The 17596-nt window shown below is 45.1% G+C and overlaps 1 protein-coding gene across 1 annotated transcript in view; it reads left to right on the top strand.

Annotated features, from left to right (window-relative positions):
- Positions 1-14234: 14234 nt before the first annotated feature.
- Positions 14235-17596, top strand: part of LOC141082339 (uncharacterized) — a 51578-nt gene continuing 48216 nt past the window's right edge. Inside the window, exon 1 of the mRNA XM_073566285.1 lies at positions 14235-14243. Within this exon, the coding sequence (XP_073422386.1) occupies positions 14235-14243 (9 nt within the window). The remainder of the gene's footprint in view (positions 14244-17596) is intronic.

The following is a 17596-nucleotide window of genomic DNA, read 5'->3' as shown; positions in this document are numbered from 1 at the left end:
ACACAGCTAAAAATACCCAAGAATGGCTAAGAGAAAAACATTGGACTATTCTGAAGTGGCCTTCTATGAGCCCTGACCTAAATCCTATTGAGCATCTTTGAAAAGAGCTGAAACATGTCATCTGGAAAAGGCAACCTTCAAACATGAGAACTGGAGCAGTTGCTCTGAGGAGTAGCCAAAATACCTGTCGAGAGGTGCAGAAGTCTGATTGACAGTTACAGGAATCGTTTGATTGCAGTGATTGCCTCAAAAGGTTGTGCAACAAAATATTTACCCTTTTGCGCCAGAGCCTGTTTTTGCCTTTGTGACGGGCCAATTTTTTCAATTCTGACCAGTGTCACTTTATAAGGTTAGAACTCTAAAACGCTTCAACGAATCCTGGTGATTCTGAGAATATTTTTACAACAAAATTTACAAAACCATTTTTTTAGGGACCACCTCACATTTGAAGTGATTTTGGGGGTCAATAGGACCGAAAATACCCAAAAGTGACACCATTCTAAAAACTGCACCCCTAAAGGGACTAAAAACCACATTCAAGAAGTTTATTAACCCTTCAGGTGCTTCACAAGAATGAGTGGAATGTGGAAAGAAAAAATAAACATTTACTTTTCTTTCACAAAAATTTTCCTTTAGACCTAATTTTTTTAACATTCACAAGGGTACCAGGAGAAAATGGACTATAAATTTTGTTTTGCAATTTCTCCTGAGCACGCCGATACCCCATATGTGGGGGAAATCTACTGTTTGGACGCACGGCAGGGCTTGGAAGGAAAGGCGCGCCATTTGATTTTTTTAATGTAAAATATGCTGGAATAATTAGCGGTTGCCATGTCATGTTTCGAGAGCCCCTGATGTGCCTAAACAGTGGAAACCCCCAACAAGGGACCCCATTTTGGAAACTAGACCCTTTAGGGAACTTATCCAGATGTGTATTGAGCACCTTGAACCCACAGGTGCTTCACAGAAGCTTATAACGTAAAGCCGTGGAAATAAAAAAATAACATTTTCACAAATCTTTTTAGCTCCATATTTTGCATTTTCATAAGGGAAACAGGAGAAATTTATCCATACAATTTGTTGTGCAATTTCTCCTGAGCTCGCCGATACCCCATATGAGGGAGAATACTACTGTTTGGCTGCATGTCAGAGCTCGGAAGGGAAGGAGCGCCGTGTGGAGAGCAGATTTTGCTGGAATTGTTTGTGGGTGACATGTCACATTGTCAGAGCCCCTGAGGTGCTAGAACAGCATAAGCCCCCAAAAGTGACTGCATTTTACCAAATACTTCCCTGAATGAATTCTTCTAGTGGTGCAGTGAGCATACTGACACCACAGCTGTTCCATAGAAAATTATACCATTGGGCAGTGAAGAAGAAATAGTTACATTTTTACCACTAAAATGTTGTTTTAACCCCAGATTTTACATTGGAAAATAGGTAGATATGTAAAAAGTCTCTACACCCAGAGATGAATTCGCAGAGGGGTGTCCTTTCCAAAATGGGGTCCCTTCAGGGGGGATTCTGCTGTTATGGAAGTTTTACAGCAAAAATTGCAAATATGTAATTGTAGTCCCCAATATATTGTGCCCAGCTTGTGTCTCTGGAGACCTCCCCCACCTACCCCCGGAAATTGTTATTTCAGCTCTACTCAGATGTGTCTGTCACTAAATAAACCAAATGCTTGAATGTCAAAACAGTTCAAAAACGTGGTTCTGTGTGGAAGATTGTAAAGCCGTCATGGAGGCATAAGGCTGGCAGTGATGGGCATTGTGGGTAATAATAGCGGGGATCATGCCTCATTCCTCTCTAGGAACATACACGACATCTTCTCTGGGGGTTCTTTCTTGGTTCAAAGAATAAATGTGAATTTATACACCGGCGCTCCACCTGATATAAACTAGAGCTGCAGGTGCTGAGACAGCCTCTGTGCTAATGGCTGACAAGAAAGAGGTTTACAAAAACTAAACAGGAAAACACCTAGCTAAAGTTGCTACTGTATGGGTCAAAATCAGAAAAGCAATACCTAGAGATCATGGAGGCATAACATGCAGGTAAATGAAGAAAACCGTCTGCCTACCTTGAGGTGAATGTATGATCCAGCACGGATAGAAGGGTACTATGAAGAAAGTTTCTGGGTTACTAGCCTGCAAAATAATCCACAGGGGTAGCTGCACCAGAAGGATCCTAAATGCTGGAGCAGGGAGATAAGAGCCAGCAAGTGTACAGGTACTGGCAGGAAAACACAGCGGCACGTGGAAAAGATACTGTGCACCCCAGGTGGAAGATGAGTGGGGACCGGGGAGTGTCCCCCCCCTTAGCAATGGAGCCCACCTGAATACTCACCGAGGATAAGAAGCACATGGCATGCGCCGGTGTCAGTGCCAGAGTGTCGGGGGGGCATTGTCTGGGTGACGTCACCTTGAGCAGGCGAAGAAGGTCCGTGCACCTTCGAAACGCGTTGGCGATTGGCCCTTCTCAGCCTCCGTTCCCCTGCTTCTAGCTCTCTGCTCTAGGAGACAACACCCAGACCATGCCCCCCGACATTCCAGCGCTGACAGTGGGGTCTCCTGGCCAGCACACGCCGCGTGCTTCTTATCCTCGGTGAGGATTCTGGTGGGTCTCATCTCCCTGCTCCAGCATTTAGGATCCTTCTGGTGCAGCTACCCCTGTGGATTATTTTGCAGGCTAGTAACCCAGAAACTTTCTTCATAGTACCCTTCTATCCGTGCTGGATCATACATTCACCTCAAGGTAGGCAGACGGTTTTCTTCATTTACCTATATGTTATGCCTCCATGATCTCTAGGTATTGTTTTTCTGATTTTGACCCATACAGTAGCAACTTTAGCGTGGTGCTTTCTTGTTTAGTTTTTGTAAACCTCTTTCTTGTTTCAGTTACTGGGATGAGTGCAATAAAATGTCGCTCAGTGAGTCTTCTGACATCTTCAGATTCTAAAGGATTGGCGGGGACAAAATTATCAAAAACAAGATTTTCAGTGACCTTTTCCTGATAATCAAGGAAAGTATCTGCATTTCCTGCTTTTTTGTATAACGCAAAAGAATTATATGTGGCCACCTGAAACAAATACATGACTAACTTTTTATACCAGATATATGATTCTCTTGATACCTGGTATGGCTGTAGAACCTGATCTGCAAGGTCCACACCCCATATATTTGTTGTAGTCAGTGACAGACACAGGTTTTGGAGTAGTGGATCCCTGTTGGTCTGCAGTGGCCCTTGTGGCATCTGTGTGGATCGAGCTCAGGATAAAAATATTTTTTTATACTTACACTTAAGGGCAAGCAGCTCTCCATTGTGTAAAGCCCCTGACTGCACCTTTCAGAACTTTTTGTTGACCAATGATTGTGGAAACCCCTGACGGTTTTTGCGAATGGTCCCACAAGCCCCTATGTTATGTTCAGCCAGACTTTTAAATAAGGGTATGCTGGTGTAGTAGTTGTCAATATACAGATTGTAGCCTTTTTGTAAAAATTGAGTTTTTACCCTTCGCCACGACAGCACCCACTGGAGATATCGGATCCGTCCTATTTGGAACAGGAAACCCTACAGGAAAGATAAAAGGGGCGGTCCGCCTTTCCTCCTCAGTTTTGGTTTCCTGTTCCAAAAGGAGCCTCATGATCCTTCAGGAAAGCATACCTGGGCTATGCATGCCACCTGTGCGGTCTCCACGGGAACTGCAGGGGCTGCGGTCTGGAGGCAGCGTCAGGGGAGACTCCATTAGACGGCTCCCCCTCATCTGATGCATGGAGGGTGATGACCGGGTCCGGGGAGGGCCGCCCGGTCTCACTTAGGAGCGCGCCGGGTGGCACCACAACGCGCAGGCCGCCGCTGCTAGGAGCGGTAAGTGCGCCAGTGGCGCGAAGAAAGAGAAGAAAAAAAAAATTTTGAAAGCACAGCAGCGGTGGCGGTGGCGTGGAGAGCGTGAGCCACAGGAAGAAACGGAGGCACGGTAGCTGGCCGGCGCAGAGGCTCCTGACCCCCGGAAGTAATGATTGAGCTTCCGGGGCAGGATGGCTGAGAGTGCGACGGCGCATGCGCGGTGATCCCGGGGAGGAAGAGTGACTTCTGGGGGCAGACACAAGGAAGAAAGGAAAAAAAAAAAAAAAAGAGGCAATCTATTTAAACAGCGCCGCAGCTGAGCGGCGGTGAGCCATGTCGTCCCCAACAGAAGTGCACGCTCCAGCAGGAGACTCTGTGGGGGGCAGCTCCTCCAGGGACCGCAACACTAGGACAGACACCACCCGCAGGAGTGAGGCAGGAGAGTCAAGGCCTAGGACGGGATCTCAGCCATCCGATCTGGTAATATAAGGCTTCACTGGGTGAGTGTGCAATGTATATACTCTGCCTATTAAGCTGACCTCTCCTCCCCCCCTCTCCATTCGCCATATCTCCCCTCTCCAGAAAAAAAAGAAAAATCTAAGCATAAGGAATGCGCGTTATGCGCTTAACCTCTCCCTGACTCCTACCCCAAAAAGCTCTGTAAGCAGTGCACCAGGGAGACTAGGCAGGGGTCCACAGTGTCATCAAAGGACATTCGAGTCATAATCAGGGAGGAAATACAGGCTATCACCCGCGCCAGTACTCCCTCAGAGTCTAGGAGCAAAAAACAGGTGACCCTCAGCTCAGAATCAGAGGAAGAACAGGGGTTAATCTCCGACTCCTCACTCACATCCTCGTCATCATCATCAGACATGGAGGGTCGGTCATGTTTTCCCCTGGATAGTGTGGATAACCTGGTCAAATCTGTGAGGAATACTATGGGGTGTGAGGAAGCAAGGGGTGCCCAAACCGCTCAAGAAATAATGTTTGCGGGGTTGGCGGAAAAGAAAAGGAGAGCGTTCCCAATAATACCGGCAGTTAAGGCCCTAATAAAAAGAGAGTGGGAAAAGCACGATCAAAGAAGTTTTCTCCCATTGGCCTCAAAGAGGAAATATCCATTTAGCGATGAAGAGCTATTAAAATGGACCAAAGTGCCAAAGGTTGATGCCGTTGTAGCCTCTACCTTGAAACAATCTACTATTCCGGTAGAGGATGCAGTCTTGTTGGCAGACCCGCTAGACCGTAAGGCAGAGTCATCCTTGAAAAGATCTTGGGAGTCTACCACGGGGATTTTTAAGCCAGCAGTAGCCAGCATGTGCACCGCTAGATCTATGCTCGTATGGTTGGATCAATTGGATCAACAAATCGAGCAGAAGGTGTCAAGAGAAAAACTACAGGCCGCTGTTATGATGAGTCACCGAAGGAGGAAAAAACAAAATACCAGCTAAGTCCAGAAAAAAACAGAGAGGTTGGCAGCTATCGGATTGCAGACCCCTGAACCTATCCACAACAGCTAGCAGTAGCCGTGGGGGGTTCCTACGGTGCCCTAGACCCCTCGATCACAGCCGGAGAACTACATAGCCTAAAGACAGAAAGGGGAAAAACTAAACTGCCCCAGAGCAGACCCCAAAGCAATAGGCAGCCCCCAACATATAATGACGGTGAAGCAAGATGAAAACACTAACACAGATAGAAAGATAGGTTGAGCAAATGATGGGGCCCAAGCTAACTACATAGGACAGGATAGGAAAGCTGCTGTCTGCCATCCGCAAAAACCCTATCTAAATGAGCCAACCGACTGATAGGAACAACAGACCCTGAAGTCGCTAGGCTTCAAAAGACTATATCAGCACTCAGGTATATTCTGAAGACAGAGCAAAATATCAACAGATCAGAGACAAAAATGGAATTCAGCTCACCCCCGGCCGGGGATGGCAGAACACCCAAAAAACAAGGCAAAAGAAAAACAAAACTGAAGAGTACAAAGCAGAGCAGAAAAACTTAGCTTTGAGATGCAGGGATCAGACTGGTCTCCGAGAATCCAGCAGGAAAATCACCAGCCAGGAAGAAGGGCGTCAGCAGCCTTATATCCAGACCTCAATTCCAGCCACCCAGTCCTCATCTAGCTGCCCAGTTGTTTGGTAATCAGTCTCACTACCTTCCTTCACTAGAGGAGGGAGTTCATCAGACCTCAATGGTGAAGGGAAAAATGAACTCACAACAGTACCTCCCCCTTGAGGAGGGGTCACCGAACCCTCATCCATGCCACCAGGGCGATACGGGTGAGCCCGATGAAAGGCACGCACCAATCTTTCGGCATGAATATCAGAGGCAGAGACCCAGGAATTATCCTCCTGACCATAACCCTTCCACTTAACCAAATACTGGAGTCTCCGTCTAGCCAGACGGGAATCCAGTATCTTCTCTACCTCATATTCCATGTTACCTTCAACCAATATAGGGTCAGGAGGTGCCACCACAGGAACTACTGGTTCAACAAACCTCTTCAACAAGGACTTATGAAACACATTATGAATTTTAAATGTGACAGGAAGAGCCAACCGAAAAGAGACCGGATTAATAATCTCCAAAATCTTGTAAGGTCCAATAAATCTAGGCTTAAACTTAGGAGAAGCCACCTTCATAGCGATATTTTTTGATGACAACCAAACCATATCACCCACCTTCAACTGGGGACCAACGGTCCTACGGCGGTTGGAAAACCGCTGGGCCTTTTCCTGGGAGAGAGACAACTTATCCACTACTTGGTCCCAGATCTGGTGCATTCTCTCCACCACAGTGTCAACACCTGGGCAGGCAGAAGGCTCCACCTGCCCTGAAGAAAATCGAGGGTGAAAACCAAAGTTACAAAAAAAAGGTGACATCAAAGTGGTAGAACTAGCTCTATTATTTAAAGCAAATTCGGCCAAGGGCAAAAATGAAACCCAATCATCCTGATCAGCAGAAATAAAACATCTCAAATACGACTCCAAAGTCTGGTTTGTTCTCTCCGTCTGCCCATTGGTCTGAGGGTGAAACGCAGAGGAGAAGGACAACTGAATTCCCAGCTTGGAACAGAAAGTCCTCCAAAATCTAGACACAAACTGAACTCCTCTGTCAGATACAATGTTCTCAGGAATCCCGTGCAAGTGAACCACCTGTTGCAAAAAACAAGGGCACCAACTCAGAGGAAGATGGCAACTTAGGGAGTGGTACAAGATGGACCATCTTAGAGAATCTATCACAAATCACCCAAATAACAGTCATTCTCTGAGAGACAGGCATATCAGAGATAAAATCCATTGAAATATGGGTCCATGGCCTCCTGGGCATCGGCAAAGGCATCAACAAGCCACTAGAGCGAGAACAAGGTTTAGACTGGGAGCAAGTCCCACAGGACTGCACAAAATTCCTGACATCACGAGACAAGGCGGGCCACCAAAAAGATCGACTCACCAGATCTCTAGTACCAAAAATACCTGGATGACTAGCTAATGCAGAGCAATGAACTTCAGACATCACTCTCTTCCTCCACTGGTCAGGAACATACAACTTTCCACTGGGACAACGCTCAGGTTTGTCCTCCTGAAACTCTTCCAGAGCACGTCTCAAATCGGGCGAGATGGCAGAAAGAACTACCCCCTCGCCTAAGATGGTAGCAGGCTTAGTCACAACAGGAGAATCAGCAAGGAAACTCCTAGAGAGGGCGTCTGCCTTGACATTCTTAGTGCCCGTAAGAAAAGAGACCACAAAATCAAAACGTGTGAAAAACAAGGCCCACCTAGCCTGTCTAGGATTCAAGCGCTTGGCCGACTCCAGGTAAATCAAATTCTTGTGGTCAGTAAGGACCACTACTTGGTGTTTGGCTCCCTCCAACCAATGTCTCCACTCCTCAAATGCCCATTTCATGGCCAACAGTTCCCGATTCCCCACATCATAGTTACGTTCGGATGGGGAGAACTTTCGGGAAAAGAAAGCACAAGGATTCATTTTAGATGTCACAGGATCTTTTTGGGACAACACCGCTCCTGCACCAATCTCAGAAGCGTCCACCTCCACCAGAAACGGGAGTGAGACATCAGGTTGCCGCAAAACCGGAGCAGAAGTGAATCTTCGCTTCAGCTCCTGAAAGGAAGAAACAGCCTCCGGAGACCAATTCAGCACATCAGCACCCTACCTAGTCAAATCCGTCAATGGCTTGGCAATACCAGAAAAATTAGCTATAAATTTCCGATAAAAATTAGCAAAACCCCAAAACTTCTGGAGGGCCTTCAAAGAAGTGGGCTGAACCCAATCATAAATGGCCTGTACCTTGGCCGGGTCCATTTCAATAGTTGACGGAGACAAAATAAATCCCAAAAATGAAATCCTCTGTACCCCAAAAAGGCATTTCGATACCTTGACATACAGGGAATTCTCCCTCAAAATCCGGAACACAGTCCGAACATGTTCCACATGAGAGTCCCAATCCTTGGAGAAGATCAAAATATCATCCAGATAGATAATCAAAAATTTATCCACAAAGTCTCGGAATATATCGTTCATGAAGCACTGGAAGACAGAAGGGGCATTAGTGAGCCCAAAAGGCATCATCAGGTACTCAAAATGTCCCTCCGGAGTAGTAAACGCCGTCTTCCATTCATCCCCATGCTTAATGCGAATAAGATTATACGCCCCCCTGAGGTCCAGCTTGGTAAACCAGCAAGCACCTTTAACTCTGGAGAATAGATCAGAAATCAGGGGTAAGGGATACTGATATTTAACAGTAATTTTGTTGAGGGCACGATAGTCAATACAAGGCCTTAATGAACCATCCTTTTTAGCCACGAAAAAAACCCAGCACCTAAGGGTGAAGAGGATGGTCTAATATGACCCTTCTCCAATGCCTCCTTAATATAGGATCGCATAGCCTCGTGCTCGGGTACAGATAAATTGAAAAGCCGACCCTTGGGGAATTTACACCCCGGGTTCAGCTCAATAGCACAGTCATAACTCCTATGAGAAGGCAAAGACGCAGACTCATTCTCACTAAATACATCATAAAAGTCAGCCAAATAGTCAGGAACATCATGTGACTGGGGAGAGGTGGAGAAAACAGGAAAACAGGAGCATCACTAAGGGCACACCGACAACCCCAACTCACCACAGACAAAGATTTCCAATCCAGAACTGGATTATGGATTTGCAACCAGGGAAACCCCAGAACAATGGTATCATGCAAATTATGCAACACCAAAAATCTGCAATTTTCTTGATGGTCTGGGGTGACTCGCATTACCACCTGGGTCCCAAACTGAGGTTTATTCTTCGCCAAAGGAGTAGCATCAATACCCCTCAAAGGGATAGGCGTCCGCAGAGGTGTCATAGGAAATCCACAACGTTTAGCAAAATCCAAGTCCATCAGGTTCAGAGCTGCTCCTGAATCCACAAAAGCCTTGGCGGAAAATGTGGACAGGGACAGATCAGAGTAATTGCCAGAAGAAACTTAGGTTGAACACCACCCACAGAAAACGTGTGTGCACAACGTTTCTCTCGTTTAGGGCAGACAGAAATAATATGCGAGGCATCTCCACAAAAAAAAACACAGCTTATTACGCCTTCTGAACTCCTGACGTTGCGCCCTAGACAAAACTCTATCACATTGCATAGGTTCAGACATTTGTTCAACAGGTGGTAACATCTCTCGTGTAGTTTTGCGTTCACGTAAACGCCGATCCACCTGAATGGCTAATGACATAGAATCGTCAAGACCAGAGGGAACAGGAAATCCCACCATAGTATCTTTTACAGTTTCTGACAAACCCTTCCGAAAGAGGGCTGCCAAGGCACCATCATTCCAGGTAGTAAGGACCGCCCACTTTCGGAATTTTTGACAGTACAACTCTGCCGAATGCCGACCCTGGCTTAATGCCAACAGGGTCTTTTCAGCCTGATCAATAGCATTAGGTTCATCATACAACAACCCCAAGGCTTGAAAAAATGCATTCACATTATTCAGAATAGGATCATCAGGTTTCAAAGAAAACGCCCAATCCTGGGGATCGCCGCGCAGCAAAGAGATGACAATTTTAACCTGCTGCGCGGAGTTCCCCGACGAGTTAGGCTTCAAGGCCAAAAATAATTTGCAATTATTTTTGAAATTCAAGAATTTAGACCGATCCCCCAAAAATACATCAGGAGAAGGAATCTTTGGTTCAGCAGCATGTGAATGAGCAAGATAGGCGGAAATTCCCCGCACTTCAGCAGCGAGCTGCTCCAGACAATTGCTTCATCTCCATTGAGAGAAAAATTCCCCCTACAGCCTCAGAGATATAGAGGAAAAAATATGCACACACATATTTTTTTTTTTTACAATTCTCTCCTGCTATTGAGTACCCTAGGATCTGCGGTATGGCTGGTGATTCTGTTATGATGAGTCACCGAAGGAGGAAAAAACAAAATACCAGCTAAGTCCAGAAAAAACCAGAGAGGTTGGCAGCTATCGGATTGCAGACCCCTGAACCTATCCACAACAACTAGCAGTAGCCGTGGGGGGTTCCTACGGTGCCCTAGACCCCTCGATCACAGCCGGAGAACTATATAGCCTAAAGACAGAAAGGGGAAAAACTAAACTGCCCCAGAGCAGACCCCAAAGCAATAGGCAGCCCCCAACATATAGTGACGGTGAAGCAAGATGAAAACACTAACACAGATAGAAAGATAGGCTGAGCAAATGATGGGGCCCAAGCTAACTACATAGGACAGGATAGGAAAGCTGCTGTCTGCCATCCGCAAAAACCCTATCAAAATGAGCCAACCGACTGATAGGAACAACAGGCCCTGAAGTCGCTAGGCTTCAAAAGACTATATCAGCACTCAGGTATATTCTGAAGACAGAGCAAAATATCAGCAGGTCAGAGACAAAAATGGAATTCAGCTCACCCCCGGCCGGGGATGGCAGAACTCCCAAAAAACATGGCAAAACAAAAGCAAAACTGAAGAGTACAAAGCAGAGCAGAAAAACTTAGCTTTGAGATGCAGGAATCAGACTGGTCTCCAAGAATCCAGCAGGAAAATCACCAGCCAGGAAGAAGGGCGTCAGCAGCCTTATATCCAGTCCTCAATTCCAGCCACCCAGTCCTCATCTAGCTGCCCAGGTGTTTGGTAATCAGTCTCACTACCTTCCTTCACTAGAGGAGGGAGTTCATCAGACCTCAATGGTGAAGGGAAAAATGAACTCACAACAGGCCGCTATTCCATTGATCAGAGGCGCAGCAGCCTTTATGGCCGATGCATCGGCAGACACTCTGCGGCTGGCAGCGAGTTCGGCGGCTCTGGTGAACGCCAGGCGGGCTCTGTGGATGAAGAGCTGGAAGGGGGACTTGCAATCAAAATCTAAGATTTGTGCAACCCCGTGCGAGGGTGAGTTTCTCTTTGGGAAAGCCCTAGATGACATACTCGCCAAGGAGAGGAAGAAGGCCTTCCCTGATTCTTCTATCCATTTCTATAGGAGAACCTTTAAAAGACGACCGTTTGGAAGAAGGAGGCAAATGGATAGATCAAATAGATGGCCCGCAAGGGAAGAAAAACAAAAGGGTAACATGTTCAGGGGTTCAACGTTCTGGAAGGAAAATAAATATTAAAAAATCAGACCCACCAGTAGGGGGTATATTAAAATTTTTTTATTCAAAATGGGAACAAATAACTTCGAGCCCATGGATCCTAAGTATAATTAAAGAGGGAATGAAAATAGAATTCCTTCAAATCCCTTATGATTTCTTTATCATAACCCGCCTTAACCCTATAGTTCAATAAAAGGCCCTCGAAGAAGAAATTCAGAGCCTACTATCCAAGGGCGTTTTAGTAGAGGTCCCAGTGGGACAGGAAGGTAGAGGATTCTACTCTCCTTTATTTTTATTTCCAAACCAAGATGGTACGTTTAGGACAATTATTAATTTAAGGAAGCTTAATACGTTTATAAAAAATTATAAGTTTAAGATGGAATCAATCAGATCCACCATAAAGCTTCTCTTTCCAAACTGTGTAATGGCGGGGATTGACTTAAAAGATGCTTACTATCATCTTCATATCCATGATAGATACCAAAAATACCTAAGAGTCGCAGTGGTGTTCGAAGGCAAGATCCATCATTTTCAGTATACAACCATGCCTTTCGGCCTCTCTACAGCGCCAAGAATCTTCACCAAGGTGATGGCAGAGGTGATGGCCTATCTTCGTCAAAAAGACACTCTAGTCGTACCTTACCTAGATGACTTCCTAATAATTGTGAACTCTGTCACCCAATGTACCAAACGTGTGGCTGACACGATCTCATCTTTGCAGGATCTAGGCTGGATCATCAATGTACAGAAGTCTAGACTTGTTCCGCATTCGCTCCAGATGTTTTTAGGGTTCTAGTTAGACTCCACAACCCAGAGATGTCTACTTCCTCAGGTAAAGATTGCACTCACAAAAGAGAAAGTGGAGGCAGCAATAGGTAGACCACGCATGTCTCTGAGAGGGGCAATGTCGCTATTGGGGTCGCTAAATTCTTGTGCCCCGGCAGTCCGGTGGGCCCATTATCATGTCCGCATCAGATCCTCCAAGAGGACAGGCGACATGGTGGTCACCTCGAGAGCAAGATAACCTTAACACTTGAGGTCTTGACTTCTCTAGAGTGGTGGCTAGATGATGACCATCAATCCTCAGGAGACCCATGGGTTATAGTACCATCTTGTATCCTAACCACCGATGCTAGCCCCCATGGCTGGGGAGCCCATATGGGGAATAGCTTTTGTCAAGGAAGGTGGAATAGAGAGGAATGGGAATACTTGTCTAATTTAAAAGAGCTGACAGCGGTATATTATACTCTTCACCATTTTCTTCCACAGCTCCAACAGAAACATGTCAGGATCTTGTCGGACAACACCACTACAGTGGCCTACATAAACAGACAGGGAGGTACTCGATCAGAGACTCTGATGTCTTCTGCGGCAAGAATCTTAAACTTAGCCGAAAGCTATTTGTTGTCCCTCTCAGCTCTTCATATCAGGGGAGAGAACAACCGAGAAGCAGACTTCTTAAGCCGAAACACACTTCGGCAAGGGGAGTGGTGCCTCAATCGCCGAGTCTTCAAGGACATAGTAGCCTTATGGGGCAACCTCAGGTGGACCTCTTTGCCACGAAAGAGAACAGACAGATAAAGATGTTTGCTTCCCTGTCCCCGTCAGATCACCCAGACATACTGGATGCCCTCCAGGCCTCATGGAAGTTCAAACTGGCATACGCCTTCCCTCCATTGATTCTCCTGCCACAGGTGATTCGGAAGATCAGAGAAGACAAGGCGAGAGTAATCTTGATAGCACCATTCTGGCCCAAGAGACCGTGGTTCTCGTGGCTACGAATTATGTCAGTGACAGATCCTTGGGTCCTTCCTTCGATTCCCAACCTACTCTCCCAAGGCCCTTTTTTCCACCCCCAAGTGGATAGCTTACACTTGACGGCGTGGAATTTGGAAGGCAGCTACTAAGATCAAGAGGCTTTTCTGAAACACTAATTGCTACACTGCTACAGAGCAGGAAGCAGTCCACGACCCAGATTTATACAAGAATATGGAAGAAATTCCTACAGTTTCATACAGCACCTCATACAACAGAAGTCCCGATAGTTCCTATCCTAGAATTTCTACAGAGAGGGAAGGACTTGGGCCTGGCAGTAAACACACTGAAAGTTCAGGTGTCCGTGTTAGGGGCACCGTATGGCCATAATATAGCAGGAAATAAGTGGATATCACGATTCAATACAGCTTGCGAACGGATAACTCCAGTTCACATACCTGCAATCCCTGCATGGGACTTAAATCTGGTCTTAGATGCCCTGATGGAAGAACGCTTTGAGCCAATAGACACAATATCCCTCAAATACTTGTCACTCAAGACAGCCCTCTTAGTAGCACTGACATCTGCTAGAAGAGTGGGTGATATCCAGGCCCTGTCCATAGATCCACCCTTTTTTCAGGTATACCAGGATAGATTAATATTAAAGCCGGACCCCTCATACCTGCCTAAGGTATAAACAAAATACCATAGATCTCAAGAGATACTTCTTCCAACCTTCTTTGAAGATCCCTCTGTTAAGGGGAGAATATATGGCACATGAATATATACAAGAATCAAAACTGTACCACTATATAGACGCTTTGCTGAATAGTAGGATCATGTTGCTTTAAGATACTTCTGATTTTCTGCTGAATTATTTCTGTGCATGACCCACCTAGGCTTCATGTAATACCGCAATACTGGGTGGACAAGGGTGGATCAGGCTAAAGAACAATACTTATGTACACGGTGATTATGTAGCATATAAGAACAGTAAACAGTAACTCAGAAACGTACATAGTGATACGTAGCGACATGGGAACGGTAAATAGTAATTTAGAAATGTACCCATGATGTAATAACACAAACTCTGTATAAAAGCTGTTCATTTTTGGATTAAAGACAGAGAAGAATCATACTGACACGATACACCTTGTCTTGTGTATTCTTTTCTCCGTGCACGTAAAATCTCTACCAAAGATCCAATTCGGCCACAGACAATTAAGACGGGCCACACCCTAGTGCGGCAGAATCAACAGTTGGCGCTCAAACACCTCCACTCCAGAGGAGCGGAAATTCCACACTTTGGACGTCAGAAGAACTGTCCTAAAATATATTGAGAGGTCCAGGAGTTGGAGGCAGTGTAGGGCTCTGTTCGCATCTTTTCAGGGCTGTAAAAAAGGGTATGGAGTCACGAAGAGCACCATTTCCCGATGGATCAGGGATGCCATTCGCTTAGCCTACTCCGCAAAAAATGAAGATCCTCCGGAAGGCATTAGAGCGCATTCCACTAGAGCAATGGCGACTTCCTGGGCCGAGAGGGGAGACGTTCCAATTGAAACCATATGTAAGGTGGCAATTTGGTCATCTCCTTCTACCTTCTATTATCACTATAGACTTGACCTTTCATCAACTTCTGACCTGAGCTTTGGCAGTACTGTCCTTGGCACGGTGGTCCCACCCAGGTGATGGTCTCTGGAATCTCTCCAGTGGGTGCAGTCGTGGCGAAGGGTAAAAAGCCGGATTACTTACCGGTAATGCTCTTTTAATGAGTCCACGACAGCACCCGCTCACTTCCCTCCCTGCTAAAGATATCGATAATAAAGTATATCTGCTAAAGATGAATAAAAGACATTGCCTAATCCTTGGCGGTCCTCCTGGTACTCTGAAATGCAAAACTGAGGAGGAAAGGCGGACCGCCCCTTTTATCTTTCATGTAGGGTTTCCTGTTCCAAATGGGGCGGATCCGATTCCTCCAGTGGGTGCTGTCGTGGACTCATTAAAAGAGCATTACCGGTAACTATTCCGGCTTATCAGCTCCCAAACGATTTTTCTCGATGTCCCCAGATAAGTTGGGCATCCTGGTGGGTTTAATTGGCTATCTTTCCCCTCATAAATGCGAAAAACTGATGTGTATCCGGTTGAACTCTCGCACATTTTATAGAGCTTTATTCCGAACCTTGCCATCTTAGTAATAAATTACTTGAGGTGCAGTCTTCCTTTGAATTTTACAAGGGAAATGTTATCTGCTGGGGTGTAAAGCTTTAAGAACTTTTCTGTCAAGTCTTCGATGATGGGTGTGATTTTGAATAGTCTGTCATGTTCAGGGACATTTCTGGGCAGGCATTGACTATTGTCGTTAAAATGCCAAAATCTCATGAGCATTTCATAATGGGTCCTAGGAAGAACAGCAGAAAACATAGAGGTGGCTTGAACAGGGCGGTTGGACCAATAGGACAGAATGCTCGTTTTTTACAAGCCCCATAGCGAATGTAAGTCCTAAAAATGTTTTCCATTCTAGGACATTAGTTGGTGTCCATAAATTTGACCTAGCATAATAGGATCATGGATTCTGGCTGATGAATTGGGATTATTATTATTATTTATTTATATAGCACCATTGGTTCCATGGTGCTATACATGAAAAGGTGTTACATACAAATTACAGATATCACTTACAGTAAACAAACTTACAATGACAGACTGATACAGAGGGAAAAGGACCCGGCCCTTTCGTGCTTACATACTACGGGATGATGGGGAAGGAGACAGTAGGTTGGTGGGTTGCAGCAGTTCTGGTGTTGGTTGAGGCGATATCTCCGGTAGTGGTGAGGAGGTAGCTGGGTCATTGCAGGCTGTAAGCTTTCTTGAAGAGGTGGGTTTTCAGGTTCCGTCTGAAGAATCCGAATGTGGTTGATAGTCGGATATATTGGGGCAAAGAATTCCAGAGGATGGGGGATATTCAGGAGAAGTCTTGGAGGCGGTTGGGTGAGGAGCGACATAAATATATAAATTTGTAGACTAATATGCTCTAGCAAGCTATCTGTCACAAACAAATTAAAAAAATAATTGGTCCAAAATTTTCCAACTCCACATTTATACCAGGAATGACCTTAAAATTAGGGATGAATGAAGTAGCCAAATCTGAAGCCTCCTATCTAGGAAATGCTATGTCAAGAGGCAAAGCCCCTTGGACATTGGTGTGCACCAATTCACGAGCACTAGGGACAGCGCTAGTACTGGGCATTGTTCCCTGAGTTGGAGACATTTCTCCAGAAGTGCTATTTGTCCTTCTTGTTGTACTGGTCCTTGTGTGTGAGGATAGACCAGAATCGCTGCTCATTTCTGAGCTATCACTGTCGCTGCTACTACAGTAAAGCCCTCGAAATCCAAATCGCCATCTGACACTGCACTTTCTTCGCTGTCTGAACATAAAAGTGCATAAGCCTCCTCTGCACTATAATACTGACGGGCCATTTTATTCATTTTTATTTTTATTTTCCAGAAATAGAAAACTCTGACGTGACCAAATTATTGGGGAGACAATTGAGAAAAAACTAATTCTTTAGCCTAACAATAACTTTAGCCTTACATTAACCCTAACTTTAGCCTAACAGTAACCCTAACCCTAATTTTAGCCTAACAGTAACCCAACTTTAGCCTAACAGTAACCATTACTTTAGCCCCAACACTAACTCTAACTGTAGCCCCAACACTAACCCTAACTAGCATTATATGTAACCTGCCCTATTTGTTTTTCTATTGACAGATGATGAACCTGATTGAGGACTTGTTTTTTGTGAGATGAGAATTGGTATTATTTTCACCTACATAACATTGATTGGTTTCTTTATATTTGACATTTGGGAGGCAGAATGAACAAACAGTTGAACACCGCACACTACTGGCTCATCCAACAAGGTTTTCTATTAGACTGTGAACTGTCATTGTCTTGTTAAATAATTAAAGTTTTTTACATAGCTTGCCATTTTTATCGTCAGTTTAAGTAGAAATGTTCAAAAATATAAAACTCAAGGATATTTTATTAAAAAAATTGTTTTTTATCTTAGCAGAGGACTGTACCAGGAGATCAGAGGGACAGCTGACATCTTCAATTTTTAAATCTGATGATCTTGAGATCCTACAAGATACAACGGAAGTGATTGCTATTACTCCAGATATATCATCATCCATTCACAGCAAAGATCTGTCATCCGATCCTATGAAACAGGTCCCATCTTCTGATTCTTTACTTACTACTAAGGAAAATCAAAGTCACAAAAGAGGCATTAAAAAACAAACTGCTCCTAAAGCAAAGAATTCATTTTCATGTTCAGAATGTGAGAAATGTTTTAACCGGAAATCAGATTTGGTTAATCACCATGCAACTCACACAG

Source organism: Dendrobates tinctorius, unplaced genomic scaffold (genome assembly GCF_039654945.1).
Source record: "Dendrobates tinctorius isolate UK_male_01 unplaced genomic scaffold, ASM3965494v1 ptg000017l, whole genome shotgun sequence".
Taxonomy (NCBI): Eukaryota; Metazoa; Chordata; class Amphibia; order Anura; family Dendrobatidae; genus Dendrobates; species Dendrobates tinctorius.
Note: the sequence above shows the minus strand (reverse complement) of the source record. Positions and strands in the feature narration are given on the sequence as shown.